General features: G+C 38.0%; 1 protein-coding gene across 5 annotated transcripts in view; it reads right to left on the bottom strand.

Moving 5' to 3' along the window:
* SRRM1 (serine and arginine repetitive matrix 1) overlaps positions 1 to 18,384 on the bottom strand; it is a 30,235-nt gene that overhangs the window by 11,144 nt on the left and 707 nt on the right. For 2 of the 5 annotated variants that reach the window (XM_070458943.1, XM_070458945.1), the window contains exons 2-11: positions 16,232 to 16,321; positions 15,823 to 15,945; positions 13,575 to 13,745; positions 12,530 to 12,645; positions 9,962 to 10,165; positions 9,296 to 9,490; positions 8,885 to 9,004; positions 6,550 to 6,824; positions 853 to 933; positions 251 to 337 (exon numbers count right to left, since the gene is read on the bottom strand). In XM_070458943.1, coding sequence (XP_070315044.1) covers positions 251 to 337; positions 853 to 933; positions 6,550 to 6,824; positions 8,885 to 9,004; positions 9,296 to 9,490; positions 9,962 to 10,165; positions 12,530 to 12,645; positions 13,575 to 13,745; positions 15,823 to 15,945; positions 16,232 to 16,321 — 1,462 coding nt within the window. Of the gene's footprint in view, positions 1 to 250; positions 338 to 852; positions 934 to 6,549; positions 6,825 to 8,884; positions 9,005 to 9,295; positions 9,491 to 9,961; positions 10,166 to 12,529; positions 12,646 to 13,574; positions 13,746 to 15,403; positions 15,534 to 15,822; positions 15,946 to 16,231; positions 16,322 to 18,384 lie in introns of those variants that run through there. The other 3 variants (XM_070458944.1, XM_070458946.1, XM_070458947.1) reach the window with 3 other exon arrangements.

Genomic DNA, 18,384 nt, shown 5'->3' with positions numbered 1-18,384 from the left:
ATACTTTTCCAATTTTTATTCCTGTTTTAACTTCTGTACTCTGAAGATCTATTACTTTCACAATCTAAAAGAAAATTAAGTTTTAAGGAAGTACTTAATACCAAAGCTCCAAAACTAACAATCCCTCTTATTTCTATGAAGGCAAAAAAATATTTCTCCTAAATACACTCACTACACTTGTGGATATTTTTATCTTAAATATTTTTATTAGGATATGCAGAGAGAAAAAACATGTAATCACTGTCCATACCAGATGAAGACTGCTGGTTCTGTCGTCTATATTGGCGTCTCTGCTGCACAGAATCTGCTGCAGCCATTTTGCCACCTTTATCTTCTTCTGAAAGAAGGATGCATTTAGAAAGTGTTTCTTTAGTTGTGCATACAGAAAATATAACACATTTGAGTTGGGAAATGTTCTCCTAAACTTTTATCTGTGATAGCTGGGTCAAGCACTATCTACTCCCCCCCCCCCCGCCCCCAATAAACAAGGAGCTTAAAATGCCAATTTAAATGCTAATTTAGACTATCTTTACCAAATATAATGAAAAAATAAACTTATCTAGGCATTTTTGACAGTTCAGGCTGTGTGCCAAGCACTTATAAACATTATTTCAGTTAACCACCAAAGACTAAAGGATGGTACTATTATGCAATTCAGAGATGGGAGAGAGAGGGAGGGGAGGGGAGAAGAGGCTCAGATAACTTAAGTAATTAAAACAAAAAGCAGTGGAGCTGGGGATTCAAACAGGCCAGTCTGACTTCAAAGTCCTAGCTCTTAATCATTAAGCTATAATTAATCTTTAACCAGAATTAAATTCAGCTTAAAAAACAAAACAAACACAAAAGACTTACCCGATTCAGACAACTCTACTTTCCGAGGCTTCGGTGCTGGTGAAGGGGATTCTCTTTTCTCAGTACCTTTATGTTTTGTCACTAAAAATAAGTGGGGAGGGGGAAAAAAAAAGCCCCACTTACATACATTTAAAAAAAAAAAAAAGGAACAAAAGGCTACACATCTTAATGATACAAAAAAAGTGTGACTCTTCTCATAATTTACTGACAATTAAAAAGTTCTTTTAAAGATCCTGTTCATCACCTGAAGCAAAAGAAGTAATTCATAAACGTTTGGTGAAAAGCCTCAGAAAGTTCTACAATGATTTTAAAACTTTCAAACTTTCTCCCAAGAGAAATAGTTAAGAGAATAGCATTTCAGTTTAGTTCAGTAAATCTCTATGTGCTACCTTAAAATGTCAAGCACACACTCTTGACTATGTAAGCACTTTTAAGCACCACTACAGGTTGGTCCAGAAAAGTAATGAAGATGATAACTGATTAAGACTTAAGATCTGATGAAACTTTCACAGCGAAAAATATCTGATCTGGAAATCTGAGGAACAAATTGGTCATCTAAGAGACCAAAGGCTCTTGATGTAGAGAATAGCCTTCACAATAGCAGGAGAGACTTAAACTACCCGTGAAAAGATTTTTTAAAAAGTAAGGCTTCCCTGGTGGCTCAGTGGTAAAGAATCAGCCTGCTAACGCAGGAGACAATCCCTGGTCTGGAAAGATCCCACGTGCCACAGAGCAACTAAGCCCGTGCACCACAACTACTGAGCCCTCACGCGAGGTCTGCAGCCCACACGCCCGAGAGCCCAGTGCTCAGCAAGAGGAGGGGCCCCTGCAAGGTGAGCCCGGGCACAGCGCGAGTACAGCCCCAGCTCGCCACAGCCAGAGCAAAAGCACAAGCGGCAGTGAAGACCCAGCACAGCGAAGAGATGAAATCACACGCACACACACAGACACACGACACACACACACACAACACACACACACACACACACACACACACACACACACACACACACACACACACACACACACACACACACACACACACACACACACACACACACACAGCAAGGTGAGCCCGGGCACAGCGGGAGTACAGCCCAGCTCGCCGCAGCCAGAGCAAAAGCACAAGCGGCAGTGAAGACCCAGCACAGCGAAGAGATGAAATCACACACACACACACAGACACGCACGCACACACACACACACGCGCACACACACACACACACACACACACACACACACACAGCAAGGTGAGCCCGGGCACAGCGGGAGTACAGCCCAGCTCGCCGCAGCCAGAGCAAAAGCACAAGCGGCAGTGAAGACCCAGCACAGCGAAGAGATGAAATCACACGCACACACACAGACACGCACGCACACACACACACACGCGCGCACACACACACACACACACACACACACACACAGCAAGGTGAGCCCGGGCACAGCGGGAGTACAGCCCAGCTCGCCGCAGCCAGAGCAAAAGCACAAGCGGCAGTGAAGACCCAGCACAGCGAAGAGATGAAATCACACACACACACAGACACGCACGCACACACACACACACGCGCACACACACACACACACACACACACACACCACACACACACAGCGCGCACACACACACACACACAGACACACACCACACACACACACACAGCGCGCGCACACACACACACAGCGCGCGCACACACACACACAGCACGTGCACACACACACACGCGCACACACACACGCACGCACGCGCACACACACACGCACGCACGCGCACACACACACACACGTAGACCAAAAGCACAAGCGGCAGTGAAGACCCAGCACAGTGAAGAGATGAAATCGCACACGCACACACACACACACGCAGACCTTCACCGTGGTAAACATAGTAAATGCTAAGACTAAAGGTTTCTTTCTAAAGCTTAATTTTAAAAAGCAACCTTAACCAAAGTCATGCAAATAATTCAAGTGAACTAGGATCTGAATCCAAGACACTATTTCTATGGCACAGGCATGAGCTTTAATTTCTAACAATTACTATTTCTGTTTATACTATCTGTCCCATTGCTTCAACTAAAATCAAATGTTTATACATAACCATTAATCTTACCCAAGATTAACCTGAAATATCACAGAACAGTCCTCTAAGAACTAAACTTGAAGACAAGTGATCCCCTCAGGATCCTCACACTTATTTTTGTTTCACTGAAGCAATTAATATGGAATGTTTAACCTAACGTTTATATAATTTTGTTTAACAGACACACATATTCAAATTTCTCTAAAGATTTATTTTAAGAGGCAGTAACAGCAATCTAATCATCTTTGCTGAAGCATTCCAATCAAAGAATTTAACACTATACTTTTTATTAATTCTACCTAATAACAAGCCTTTTGGACAAATCACTGGAATGGCTAAAGAATCCAGTGATTAATCTAGTGATTATTGAATTAGTGATCAGTAGCAAGACTGCACTTAAAACTTGCATTTTAACAAAGTCAAAGGCACAAATAGAAAGGTTTTTAAAATTTTAAACATGCAAAGCTCTTTTCTGGATAGGTCCTCTTCATTTCTAAGTGTCAGTGAATCTTCAACTCTTAAAACGACGTTTTAGGGAGTCTAGTTTATAAACCTGCACATCAAAGCGCCACTTTAGAGAAACGGGCTCTGAGGTGTGTATTTGGACGCCAGAGTGCACTTTCCTCTAAGAAACATTAAAAATGTGGTTATGTTTGCTATAAATTTGGCAAATGCCTGTTTAGTAAATAATGCAACTGAGCTATAACATTGCATTCCCCACCCCCACAGAAGCTTGTATTTGGAGTTTTATCCTGATTTAATCTCTACAATGGCTTGGCTAAAATAGTCTTGAGTCATTATTGATATAATTAGTGTTAAACATACTCCCTGCTCTGGCTTAAAAAGACTAACTGAATCATCGCATTATTAGTACTATGCTTCATTAGTGCTTGCTTGTCTAGGTAAGATTTTTCAACAATTCATTTTTATCGTAAAAAAAAAAAAAGAGCTTATTTTTATGTTGATGTTGTTTCATTTTTAGTATTCAAGGGGGAAAATCACTCTAGCATGAAATCTGAAATCTCCAAAGTCACTGAAAAATCAGTAATTTATTTCAGTAGTCCTATTAATCATTAATCTTGCAGACTTGCTTGAAAGATTAATCTGGTAAAGATATGTCACTCTATGACCAGAATTAGTAAAAGCATCATTAAGTATTTACAGAGCACAATTTATATTGCTGCACTGATCTCAACTTAAAATCATCACCACCACTACAGGTACAGATCTTCTGGAAACATATTTCATTAAATATTTCACTAATTTCAAAGCACTGTTTTATGTACTAAGATAATGGCAATTTAACTATAACATGACACTGATTACAAAATGCTTCCTTTCAGATGAGAATGTGTATTATATTCCAAATAGTTTACCTTTAATCCTCCAAAAGTTTTCCTTCTTTCCTCCCCCTCCATCCGCCCACTATTAACAGCAGAACCTTAAGGCCCTGATTGATAACTACCACATGAAATACAAAAGTAAAATATACCACTTTTCAATGGTATCACTACTCTTATTAGCAGTGGAGACAAGAAAGGAATTTCTGAAATCACACTATCAGCTACAGAAGCTGAAAAACTTGATCCTGCCTTCCATCTCTCTCCCCTAGCAATCAAAACAGGCATTTGGGGGTAGGAAAGCTGGGAGACATTTTTCAACTGAGAACCCAAATTCTAGTCCTGGCTGGTTGACCCTGACCAAAATCACTTAACCTGAGAACCTGTTTCTTGATGACAATCTCTGAAGTCTTTCCTAGCTCTGAAATTTCATCACAAAGAGTTGGGATCACTTTACTATAAAAAGCTATTTATCTCCAAGTAGTTAGAACCAATATTCAGCTTCAGTGGACAAAAGGCAGCCTCTCACTACACTGCCCACAGTTTGTTTCTTTGGTTGGATTTTGCCTCGACATGGAAGACCTGTCCCATAAGCTCCAGGAATATAAGTGGTCCTTTGTCTTTCACCTTCATTTCCCTTCACTGCGACTTGTTTTCAAAAAGCAGCAGCCCATTCTTTCTGACAACATATCAAAACAAGAGGTGGTACCTGTGCAGACCCTAACAAAGGTAATAAATAATGCTTAATCAACCTATTTAATAAGGATTCAGTTCTTCTGCTGAGGTACTTTTATTATGCTTTGGTGATACGATGTGAATAGAAAAATCATAATCTGATATATGTCTGCAAGGTAACATTCGTAACATTTTTTTTTACCAGACAAATTTCTAGCTCCAGAGAAAGGAAATAAGTATTCAGAAGTGCAAAAACTTCACCAGAAAAGAAAAATAAGTCAGGATCAGAGGCATCAGAGCTGGACAAAGTGAGTGGAAACTCTTCAATAGAAAGTAATATGGGACACGATTATTATGAAAGTAAGTAATCCTAAAACACCCAAACTTAAGTCTGAATCTCGAAGACCTACAAGTGTCTGTTTTTATCCAGCTGTCAGTCTGATGAGTCAATGCAACAAAAATGACTGCATCATATTCATGTTATCAGCAAATTAACCTGTTGAAGTTCAGAAATAATCTATACATTACTCTCTACATACTACCATCATCTGACAGTACCCTCACCCCTCACTCTTATAGCGTGTCTACACCTCACACTAACAGACTTCAAAAAGCAAAATTTGTCTTTCTAGATATCATCACATTGCAGAGTTGTGGGGCCAGGGGGTGATGGAGGGGTGGACACAAACCAAGCAGCAGGGTGCTGATCAGAAATGCTGCTCTCGTCAACCTCATAAAAACACAATAGTCAAGATTTTGACTGAGATATCCCCATTTTTTTTCATTTATAACCTGAGAACTTAAATGTGATCAGAGCAATCCCAGTATATATTCATCTACAGATTGCTCCTTAAAACCCAGTTACTGTAACAGTTCTTTTATGATCTCACCATTCCCCCTCTACTCACCTATCAGGTTGTTTATTATTCCAGCCCTAAGTACCAGAGGTTCAACTCAAATGGATACCATAGTTTTTCTCCATTGTGTATTTAACGCTTAAGAAACAAATGCCAGCAGACCACAACCTTCACTCAAGACTTAACATTAGCATTCTACTTGTCTGGCAGGATCACAGATCATAAATTCCTCAGAAATCAATCTGCAGAATAAAGCAAGGACAACACTCAGAAGAACCTTGCCTAGAGCCTAAATTAAAAAAAAACAAGCCAGCTTTTAGGAGGACACCATGTCCCTCCCTAGGGAGTACAATGTGGTCACAGGAAGAATTAAAACAGAATATTAAGTCCTCAAGTAAGACATCAAACAAAATATCTGCAGGGTATAAAAAAAGTTAACTGGTCTCAGTAATAAAATGATCCCTTTACCATGACAACACAAACTTCTGGTAAGTTACCCCAACTCTTAACAGCCCACGGCTGGTAATGGTACATTTTTTCCACCTACTCAACACCAGAGGGCAATGCTAAAAACAAAACCATTTTACATGTAAACTCCACTTCAGCAAACCCCCAAGAGCTTAAAGCAGGAAAGGTGAGAGTCTAAGCAAATTTACAAAAAACATGACACAAATATTACCCGGCTACTTCATACTTTGAAGGGAGTAGGGACAGCATGAAGAAGAACATACTGTTTTTATGTGATTTTTACCTTTACCTGAAGTTCTCCCTGGAGAGACAGAAACACGACTTTTCCTTGTACGGTTTGACTGCTGGGGTGTTGGGGAATGACGAGTTTTTGGTGGTGGAGTAGCTGGAGGTGATGGCCTGTGCCTTCGCCTCGGAGGACTTGCTGAAGGAGATAACCTACGAGTTTTTCGAGGAGGGCTGGATGTCCTCTTCGGAGGCTTCTTTGGCGGTGACCGGGAACGAGACGAAGATGATGATGAACTACTCCCAGACAAGGATGCCGATGAACGCCTTCTTCTGTGGAACAAAGTACTCGTGTTCATTAACTGCACGCTTAGAGAGAATGACCTTACAGGTATGTATGCACAGTTTACACAAAAATACAGCTATTTTTATCCAACTTTTGAGTTTATGTAGCTAAGCACATAAATGAGTTTGCTTTTTCAAAAAGGTGTGAAACAAAACCATAACCCAGGATAGGAAACAGCTAGTTCTGAGACTAACTAAATAACTTATTCTGATAAATGCTTCTGTTTGAGAGTTTTCTTCCCCATAGTTATAAAATGTCAAGTGCTATACAACTAACCGGTCTCTTCTCGCCTTAGGAATAATGAGTGTTTTGGAGTCTGCATACAAAATTGGGATGGCAAAGTATTTTTTCATTTAATAACACAATGTCAAGCAACCTTTTATGTTGCATTAAAAAAAAGCACAATATTAGGAATTCATTTAGCTACATAAACTTAGAAGCAGGGGACTCTCGAATTCTGCGGCAAAATCTGTGGTAAGTTCTGTTGCAATTATGTGTACCTGCAGAATTCACCTTTGGCGGAAGAATTCCTGAGAACCTGAAAAAAAGAAACCCTACCTTAAGTGTGAGACAAAAACTGGCTGAAAGGGAATCTTACACAATCTGCAAATTATCTTGACTGCTAAATGGCTTAGTAAGCAATTAAAACACACTGTTTGCAAAACTCCAGTATGAGAAGTAGCTGTTTCCACTAATCTTATACTACAAAGCACCAGCATTACTTTTCTCCCAAGGAGGAACAATAAGTTTTAGAAAAGTGGGATGCCTAAATTGACTGACCATTTACATCTTTAGTCTCTTTACTAGTAACATCAATTCCATAATTTCTAGTTGTATTTATAAAAACTGATCCAACATATCTTGACAACTCCTCCCTGAGAAAAAAAATACTGTCTTTTTTGTTTGTTTCTGTTTTATTTTGGTCACATTGCAAGGGTTGTGGAATCTCAGTTCCTCAATTGGAGATTGAACCCGGGCCACATTAGCTAAAGTGCCTAATCCTAACCACTAGACCACCAGAGAATTCCTCCAAAATATCTTCTTTAAAAATATGGGATTCTGGAAAACTTTAGACTGCAGAAACAAAACAAAATTACAGAGCTTATTATCTCCAAGTTGATCTGGGCCTTGAAAAACCTTAAGAGACTCAAAACACAAAAAAATTCTGTCCTAAATATAATCTGAAGCACAATCATCAGTTCCTCTAAAAACAGGTGAAATGCATAGTCAAGACGGCACAGGACTCTGCTACCAGAACACTATACCTCTACTCGAAGCAGGTGTGGCAATAATCTTTTTGTCAAAAAAGTGTTCGATCCTAACATTTACCTTAGGCTAACTGAAAAATTGTTTTGAAAAAAGAACACCAGTATTGTCTGACAAAGTGACTTTTATGCCAAATCTCTTCAAAAATAGGACCAAACTGCCATTAATGGTTATATCTACGGAATGAGGCTGTAATTTTTAAATCATTTCATTTCTACTTCAACTGTTTATCCTAAGTACTCATTATTTCTTTAATATGAAAGAAACATTAAGGTATAATGGATTATTTTAACACTCTAGCATTTTTGACTGGGAAATCCCATGGCAGGCTACTGTCCACTGGGTTGCGAAAGAGTTGGACACGACTTAGTGACTGAACAGTAACAAAACCAGTTTATTGACTCTACAGTCATCTATATTCAGAAGCTAGTGGTAATTAAAAGCCAAAGGGAGAAGGTGGACAATTCCCTTACTTGGTAAGATTTCCTGGTAGGGTCCAAAATGGTAAAGATTAACACAAATACCCAACAGGATGGTGAATGTCTTGTTTTTTTCATCTTCCAACACTGGATAAGTGTTATCACTCAAAAATAACAGCATTACACCTCAAATGAAGTATCCCTTCATGAGACATTACCTATTATTACTCATGAGTTCTTTTTTTTTTTTCTTTCCTGAAGGAACACTAACTTGATTAGCCTGAAACAAACACAATGCACTTTTGTATACCTGACAGCTCCAAATTTAGAAAAACCACCCCCCCAAACCCCCAAACCCTCACCGTCTCACTGGAGATCTACTCCTCCTATGCCTTGGGGGAGGAGGCATTCGTCTTGGTGGGGTTCTTCTTCGAGGAGAGGGTCGTCTTCTTGGGCTTGGCCGCCTCCTAGGCGAGTATGATCTGCCACAACAGAGTTAGAATCTGAATAAACCACTCGCAAGGAATGAATTCCTTAGTATAGTTTTCTCAACAGCTACATTTAAAAAATGGATTTCAAGGGACACAATTTTTTATTTGTGTGGAGATTTTTAACAGAACATAGACAGTGTTCTCAAATCATCTCTGGAAATCCAAAACATAAACCTGTGCTAAATTATTTTCTACTGCTTTGAAATAATTTACCTAATTCTACCTAGGAGAACAACACATAAAAATTCAAGATCTATTCAGATCTTAAAAGCCACTACTCACCTTGATCGAGATCTATGGCGCCGCCTTGGTCTAGTATGAGAAGGAGAGCGAGAACGTGTCCGGGATCTTGACTTGGAACGTGTCCGAGATCTTGGTCGGGTCTTCTCCTTTTCCTTTTCCTTTTTGGAGTTTTTCTCCGGAGAAGGTTCTTTAGGTTCTAGTACTGGTTCAGTCTTGGGAACTTTCAGGATGTCACTGTGGGGTGGGGGTGGGGGATTGAAAAAAAGCTTATTTTGTGCCTTTTCTACTCAGACTCCTAAGTCAATACAGGGATATGAAAAAGTTATTTTTCTCTTTAAAAAGTTTTCAAAATCTATAAAAACATCTAGAAAGATATATACATCACTGAAATCCAGAGAACAACTAACAATTTTAATCACATGTATTTTTTAAGACTGCAAAGTTGTCCATGATATGGGGGATGGGGGGAGCAAGTTACAGTATATAAAATGTCTGAAACAACACAACCAGCAGATAGCAGTGGTCACCTTTGGGTCATCTTACTTATACTTTACTATAAAATTTGAACTTTTCAACAATTTAACTTTATAATTTTAAAAACCTGTAAGGAAAACAAGTTTACGTTTCTAACTCACAAGTATATTTATTGTGACTTAATAACAGCCTAAAACTGTGATATTTAAAAATGAATTTTTATGTACTTGCCTAGTAGAAGTGGCCTCTTGTACTGAAGGTTCTTTTACTTTCACTGATGGCTCTGGGAGCTCTGGAGTTTTTTCCTTCTTCTCTGGAGCAGGGGAAGGACTCCGGCTTTTGGTTCTGTGACGGGGAGATCGAGAATGACTGCGCTTTCTCTCTCTCCTGACAGGGGAAGATCGTCTTCTAGGGGAAGGAGATCTGGATTTGCGTCTAGGATGAAAGCAATTTTTTTTTTCAGGTTTTTTAAATAACGTGGACCAGAGAAAAGGTCAAAAGAAGTGAGGTTAACCTTTTAAGTTACACCATTATTGTCTACACCTGTGCAGTTCCCTATAAATACAAGATACTCCCTCACATTTATTTAGTAGGAAAAGGGCCGAGAACACCAGAAAATCAAGCAAATGAAGGATAACAACATTCTCTACTGTAACAGTTTTAAGTGTTAATCACTCAGTCATGTCTGACTCTTTGTGCCTCTATGAACTGTAGCCCACCAGGCTCCTCTGTCCATGGGAGTTCTCCAGGCAAGAATACTGGAGTGGGCTACCATTTCCTTCTCCAGATCTTCTTGACCCAGGGATTAAATCTGGTCTCCTGCACTGCAGGCGGATTATTTACTCTCTGAGCCACCAGGGCGGTCCCGTACAGTTATGAGAGGAACATACTGACCTAGGACTCTAGATTTAGGTTCTTAATCATTCCGAGAGTTGGGAAGACCAAAGGACAACTTTTTACAGGAAGAGGATGTGTAAAAGGAATGAAATATGTAATAATAAGAAAGTTGTCTGTTGAAAGTGAAAGTCACTCAGTCGTGTCCAACCCTTTGTGACCCCATGGACTATACAGTTCATCGAATTCTCTAGGCCGGAATGCTGGAGTGGGTAGCCTATCCCTTCTCCAGGGATCGAACCAGGGTCTCTTGCATTGCAGGTGGATTCTTTACCAACTGAGCTATCAGGGATGCCCTGTATATAAATCAGATCTAAAAAAGCAGTTTAGATCTGGACAGATCCCATCAAAATTCATCATATACTCTTGGAATTGTACAAAAAATTATTAGGGCAACTAAAGCAATATGCTCTTCACAAGAGGATGAATATATCAAACTTGCCTAAGATATACTGCTTCCCTGGTAACAGCTTTTAATATCAAGTATATCAATAAAAGGGACAAAGAAATTATCTGCTCTTTACTAATTCCAGCGAGCTAATTTATGAAGATATTAGAATCCGAAAAATGGAAAGCCTAATGGAATTCTCACCACCACATATACACAAGTTGAATCATGGATTAAAAAATGGGAACCTAACCATAGTCTCAATGGAAAGAGAAAGAAAGCAAACATCTGTTTTGCGTTCACTACAATCATCTAAGAAAAGTACAATACGAAGGGCTAGTGGGTATAGATTTCCAATTAAAAAAAAAAACTAAAGAAAAGAGCTGGAGTACATCAAAGTAACTCAAAATAATTTAAAGCAATATGAAAGACAAGCCAAGATTTTGATTTAGGAATTAAGGGACTGACTAATTTACCTAGATTTTAGAGATAATTATTATAGTCAAATGATGATCTCTTAAAAAAAGAAATATCCTAGTCTGGAGGCAAGCCATAGCTCACCATGAAAACTGTATGATGGAAAAATTTCCTAAATTGTATTTTTAGCTCCTTTTTAACTGTGTAACTTTCTGGGTCCATCTAGTCAAGGCTATGGTTTTTCCAGTGGTCATGTATGGATGTGAGAGTTAGACTGTGAAGAAAGCTGAGCGCTGAAAAATTGACACTTTTGAACTGTGATGTTGGAGAAGACTCTTGAGAGTCCCTTGGACTGCAAGGAGATCCAACCAATCCATCCTAAAGGAGATCAGTCCTGGGTGTTCACTGGAAGGACTGATGCTGAAACTCTAATACTTTGGCCACCTAGTGCGAAGAGCTGACTCGTTGGAAAAGACTCTGATGCTGGGAGGGATTGGGGGCAGGAGGAGAAGGGGACGAAAGAGGATGAGATGGCTGGATGGCATAAACGATTCAATGGACATGAGTTTGAACAGACTCCAGGAGTTGGTGATGGACAGGGAGGCCTGGCCTGCTGTGATTTATGGGGTTGCAAAGAGTTGGACACGACTGACTGACTGAACTCAACTTTCTGGACACAATATTTTATTTTTATTTTTTTTGTTAAGAATTCAATTAAATATTTATTGAACAAATGCAGAATAAATGAACTAGGGGGTGGATTTAACCTGAAGATAAAATACACAACTTCAAATATTCAGAGGGCTTGGACACAATATTTTAATACCTAAGTTATTCATAAAACATTAGGTATGCACCATATGTAAAACAGCTAGACAATGGGAATTTGCTGTATGATTCAGGGAACTCAAACCAGGGTTCTGTAACAACCTAGAGGGGTGGAAGGGAGGTTCAAGGAGGGGAGGACATATGTATACCTATGGCTTATTTATGTTGACGTATGGCAGAAACCAACACAATATTGTAAAGCAACTATCCTTCAACTAAAAATAAATTCACATAAAAAACCCAAAACATCAGGTATGCAGATTGTACCGTACCTTCTTGGGCTTCGAGACCGCTCCCTTTTTTCTCTGCTGCTTTCTTTTTCTTCTTTATCCCTCTTATCCTTGTCTTCATCTTGCTTTTTCATAGATGCCAACTTTTCTTGTTCAATCTGTAAAGATAAGGTTTTCAAAGTAAACAGCTGAACATATGAGATTAATGAGCAAACTGAAGACTGTACATCTGATAAAAACCAATGTTATATACAACTGTCTTTCACCACCCCAATTTTAGTTAACTGTCATTTCATCAGTCTCTGCTTCTCAACAAGACTGGTCTTTTTTCATCCATACTACAGACTGAATAACTGATGGCTCAGTGGGTAAACAATTGGCCTGTAATGCAGGAGATGCAGGTTTGATCCCTGGGTCAAGAATATCCCCTGGAGGAGGAAATGGCAACCCACTCCAGTATTCTTGTCTGGAAAATTCATGGACAAGAGGAGCCCAGAGAGTTACAGTCCATGGGGTCACAAAGAGTTAGACACAACTGAGCACACGGCACTACAGACAAACTTTATGATGGGTACTGAATACTTGCTGAACTAAAGAGAATGGCTGTTTTCAAGTTTACTAAGAAAAAAGAGATCATTTTCACATTTATATTATCCTTTTGTGATTTAAAATGTATTGCCCATATGAAGAGCTTGTGCTTACCTTTTACACGGTTACTAAAGTTCAATTTTCTTTTAAGCTAAATGTACTAGACACACACACACGTATTTTTAATGTATATACATATATGGTATGTTTTAAAATATATATATATATATACACACACAAACATATATTTTAAATGTTTTTTATATATAATCTACAAAATTATTGGACTCTGAGACAATGACATTTTAAACTCACTGTTAGGGGGTGGGGGGTGGGATATGAAAGTGAGAGAAGTAGAGAACTAAAGCCAAACATTCAAACATGTTACAGTAGAGAAAAACATACTGACCCTAGCCAGGACATGTAAAATTTAAAGTGTCTCAGCAATCTGGATACTACTCTCTCCAGTCAAACATTACAAAAAAGTAAAGGTCATCACCTGTCTCTGTTTTATTTCTTCCTTCTTCAGTTCTAGGAAAGCAGAAGGGATTCCAGCGATGTTTTCTTGTGCACTTAAGAGTAGGGGCCACAGTTCTCCCATAAATTCTCTAGCATTTTTTCCATTCAAAAACCCGGTCAGGTTGATTTGCATCATTTTCGAATCTGGATTCTGCAAAAAGACATGACAGGAAGAAAAACAGGTTACTTCAAAACAAACCAACCAACCAATCTAAAACTCATTTAAATTAGTATTTTTAAGTCTATCATAGGGGCTTAGATACATATATTCTTTACTATTTTAAAAATAGCTTTCCCTAGTAGTTTCTCAGCAATGTAATCTCTAGGACAGATTACCAAATTCTCTCTCACTCTACCAAAAGCCATCAGAGCAGCCCGTTAATCCTTTGTGGATTTCATTAAGTATTTTTAGACTATGGCTGTTAGTGGGCCTTACATTTATCAACTTTAAAACCAACATGGAACATCCACAAATTCTTGCATTTACTAACAAGGAAAGATTCTGCTTGTCTGGAAATTCTCCCTCATTGAGAAATAGAAAAGTATATAAACTGTTCACTTCTAACACTGTAGATAGCTTTCTACAAAATATCTATTGTCCAGTTATGCATGCACTCTGTAACTTTTGAAGACTAAGCTGAAAGTTTCACTTCTACATAAGGAAAATCTATTATAAAAACACCTCAAATTCTCAACTGTCCACAAAGGGCTAAGAGGTCATTATTTCTCAGGAATAACTGGGTGTTTAAACGCTACATCTGTTGGTCAAGCAACAAGGTCCATATAACAAGCACAGCTCAATAGCACAAAGCAAGTACAGATTCCAGGTGTCTTCAGTTTCTTCTTGGAACCTTGGGGGTTTGGAATCGCCAAGTCCCCTGTAGAGAAAGATGTTCCCTTGGCTTGCTTCCGACTCCCTACTGCAACTCAACCACCTTGAGTTTAATGTTATATCATTTATCTAAATTGCAAAAGACGAACAAGCAATAATGAGTACACAACCACAAAAAAAGAAAAGATTGTTTAAAAAAGTTCTAAACTTTAATCTCATGCTCACTATAAGGGGAATACTACCAGATACTTAAGGTTTTTAAAATGCACTAAAATACAAATCAGTAAAGCATTTCTCCAATAAAATCTATCTTTAATCATCATTTAAAAAACTTTTTCCCATGTTCCTGGTTTTCTAAGTAAAATGCATACATTTTAAAAGAAACATGTTCTTAAAATTAAATACTATTTGCAAATATTCAAAACACAATGTAATTACCAAATTATATCTTAAAAATAGAAATACCTTATCAGTTGAAATGTCAACTGTTCTGTCAAAACACAAGGGTGAACTCTTTGGGAAAAGTAAATTCACATTGGTATATTTGCCAAAAGGTTATATGGTGCATCTTACTGTCCTTTGGGTTGTCGTGGCATAACAGCAAACTATCTTATAATAAAATTGTTTTTAAACATCAATTCTATTGTCATCTCATATCTCATGTATGAAGAAAGGAACAATTATATCAACTTGGTCTAACAATATTGTCAATTAATTTTAGTCTGAAGTTTAACTATAATGTAAACAAAAAATTCTGTGCCTAAAATGTAATTGATGACTAGCTGACATGCAGCTACAACTAAAAACTTTAGTTTCTTGATTATTTTAAAAACAATATCCAATCAAATCAGAATTGCCCCTCATGCTTCACATCTCATAATAGTATTTTTAAAGAGCAGTGTACAGATTTACCCATTGCTCTTTCCTGTTTGTATTTTGTTGTTGTTGTTGATGTTCGGCCACTTTACACAACTCACCTCCAAACACACACTGCATCATCAAGGGAGTTGGGTCAGAGCGACATTGGGACACTCACTCTGCTGTGACCTAATAAGGTGATGGTGCTATACTTCAGACGCAAGGAATAACTTCCATTTTGGTTCAGGCCTTTTAAATCATAAATCACATTATCATTAGAAAATTGCTGTCAAAGTAACTTAACATGTAACAGCAAAATTACAAACAATAAGTTTGATTTTTCACCTGTGTAGCTTTCAAAACTATGTACCTTCACTAAACTTCCAGCCTTAATAGTTGTTTACAAAGTGAATTCTTTTCACAACAAACAATGTAAAATAACCCTCCTATATTTGTACTCCATAGAAAAATTCAGTTTCCATAGATTCACAAAATTATGTCACATATTCAGAAATAAGAGCCATCTGTATATTATTACCTTCACTTCCAGCTGGTTGAATATAAACTCAATCACAACATCATCTTCAAACCCAAGGATTTCTGTTACTCGTTTTGTTATCCAAGGCTTTATAACCTCCAAATTTACTTTGCTCATGTCCACCTGATAAAAGATGCAAGCAATTATTACTGAGTACAACTTCACAATCCTGAAAGAAAGCTCACGTTAACAAAGTTCCTCTTTGGTTTAGCATGATACAATTTATTAAGAGCTCATTCTTATTTGCTTGTGCCAGTCTCCAAGTGTTTGCTATTGTTGCTAAAAGATGGAAAATGTTTAATTATAAATGTTTTCCTAAGTAGTCATGTTACAGTCCAGCTCCAAAACAGCCAAAATGTTTGAATCAACTGTGCTATAAAAGTGCAGAACAGTTTAACCAAAAGAATACCTTTTTTTCTAGGCATTCTGCGAATTTCAGCTGCTTCAGTAGCTTCTTCTGTTTGTTGCTGAACCGATTATCCTGTTCTGCACTTGTTCCCTGTAGGAAGAGAAGCACATTTCAATTAAGAACTCAAAGTTAAAATCCTATTTTTTATCTGCTAATGATGGTTATGACCTTTACAGTTTTGAAATAGGGTCATCAAGTAAACAGAAATATCATAGCTAATATTCACAGGTACAAAGTATATACTCTTTTCCCAACATAGTTAACATTTTGAAAATTTGACTGTATTTAAATTACAAAAAATATATATTAAAAAAATTACAAAATATATGCTCACTATAACAAGTCAAACACAATACACAGAATATAGCATAAACCTAACACCTCCCCCATTACCAAGTTACATTTGATGTATATCTTTTTCACCTCTTTCTATGCTAAAACATTTAAGGTTCTTCTTGGTTTGTTTTTTTAAATGAGAACACACTGAAATATAGTAAATATTAACATATCCTTTTTAAACAAAACCATTAAGCTTCATCCTCTTCTGAAAGCCAGTAGCATGCCTGCAAAATTATTGTGACAATGCATATAAGCAGGGGGGAAAGGAAAAAGAACATCCTGAGACCATGTTGTTAGGTTTCACAACTTTTAGAACTTGAGATGTATGAAAAACATAGTAGGTTTACTTTAATAAACTCAATTTCTGCAAAGAAACTGGAAAAATGAGAGCCATCAAACACTACTTGGGCCATCAAGTAATCACTATGAGTTTTGTCATTCCTACTGGCCCAATTAAACACGGAAATAGCTGGCTGAGCTATGAAAACTACCGAATGGTTCACAGAGTTGGCCACTGTCCCTTGGAAAGTAATCAAGAAAATTCTTTTAGGAAGGTAAAGAATGTGGATTAGAACCCCAACTCTGCCACTATGTAAGTCATATGACCTCACAACTTACTAAACCTCTCTGAGAATGTTTCCTTACTTACTAAAATCTATTCAATATCTTGCAGGGTGGTGTGTATCAGAAATTATATACTTAAAGTAACTGGCAGATGGCAGTAGTCCAGCAAATGAAAGCCACTATTTCTATCTTACTACCTGAATGGCCGTGTACTAAAAGAATAATTGTCCTAAAATCTTTTAACTCAGCTTAAATCCAGTCAATCCCCCTAAGGATTATACTGTACCCTTTTCTTACAGATTTTTACCAACACTAAAAGCAAACCTCATTTGTAAATTTATCAACCGTCTTGCTCTTTTCCTTTAGGAATTCCTTTCCATGCGAAATAATGAAAATATCAAAAGAATAGGCTTGTGTTTTAAAATATTACATTAACACTACAGGAAATAGTACTTACTACAAAATACTTTGATACAATTTGCAGTGTGAAAATTTGATAAACTCAATCGAAACTATCATTACATAAACAACTACAGTACTGTTTGCACAACCTAAAAACAGTCATATAACTGGCTGTTAAGTCAAACGCCTGGAATAACACTTCAACATTTAATGAAAAACTAACACATTTAAAGTCAATGGAAAAGAAATTTCAACGCTGGTTCTGGAGTGTCAAGAGTTTTCTTTACTAAAGTCCCGGTCTTCCCCTTTTTTAACTTTTCCTTTAAACACACACACACACACACAGAAGCTGCATATTTCATACTCCAGGGAGTGGAAAGAGCCAACCTATATTCTGACTTAAACCAACTGGTCTCTACACGGTCCGTTCAGCATTAAAAAGAACCTGCAAACTCTAGATCTCTTAGTGTCACTTGCCAAACCAGGATTCAGATCTCCACTGCGTGATCATTTCCTACACGAGTGAAAAAGGGGATGAACAGGCTCCAACACGCGCTCGATAAATTATGGGCCCTGAGGGCCAATTTCGAGGCGGTAACGTCCCTGCTGGCAAGTGATGGGCCCGCAGACCCTTGAGAATCTAGAGGTACCTTTCCTCGAGCAGACTTTCAAAAGAGTAAAACAAACTGGAGAGGGGGTACGGTGAGCGGGAAGGAGAAGCATATCCATTCCATAACCCCGCCTTCATATAACGCGCACTTTTTTGTTGCCCTCTCTGCTCAGAGAGTCTCGGATTCGAACGTTCTAAACACAAATTATCCGCGTTCCCCTCCCTGAAGAGATTATCA

This window comes from Odocoileus virginianus, chromosome 30, assembly GCF_023699985.2.
Source record: "Odocoileus virginianus isolate 20LAN1187 ecotype Illinois chromosome 30, Ovbor_1.2, whole genome shotgun sequence".
In the NCBI taxonomy this organism is placed as follows: domain Eukaryota; kingdom Metazoa; phylum Chordata; class Mammalia; order Artiodactyla; family Cervidae; genus Odocoileus; species Odocoileus virginianus.
Note: the sequence above shows the minus strand (reverse complement) of the source record. Positions and strands in the feature narration are given on the sequence as shown.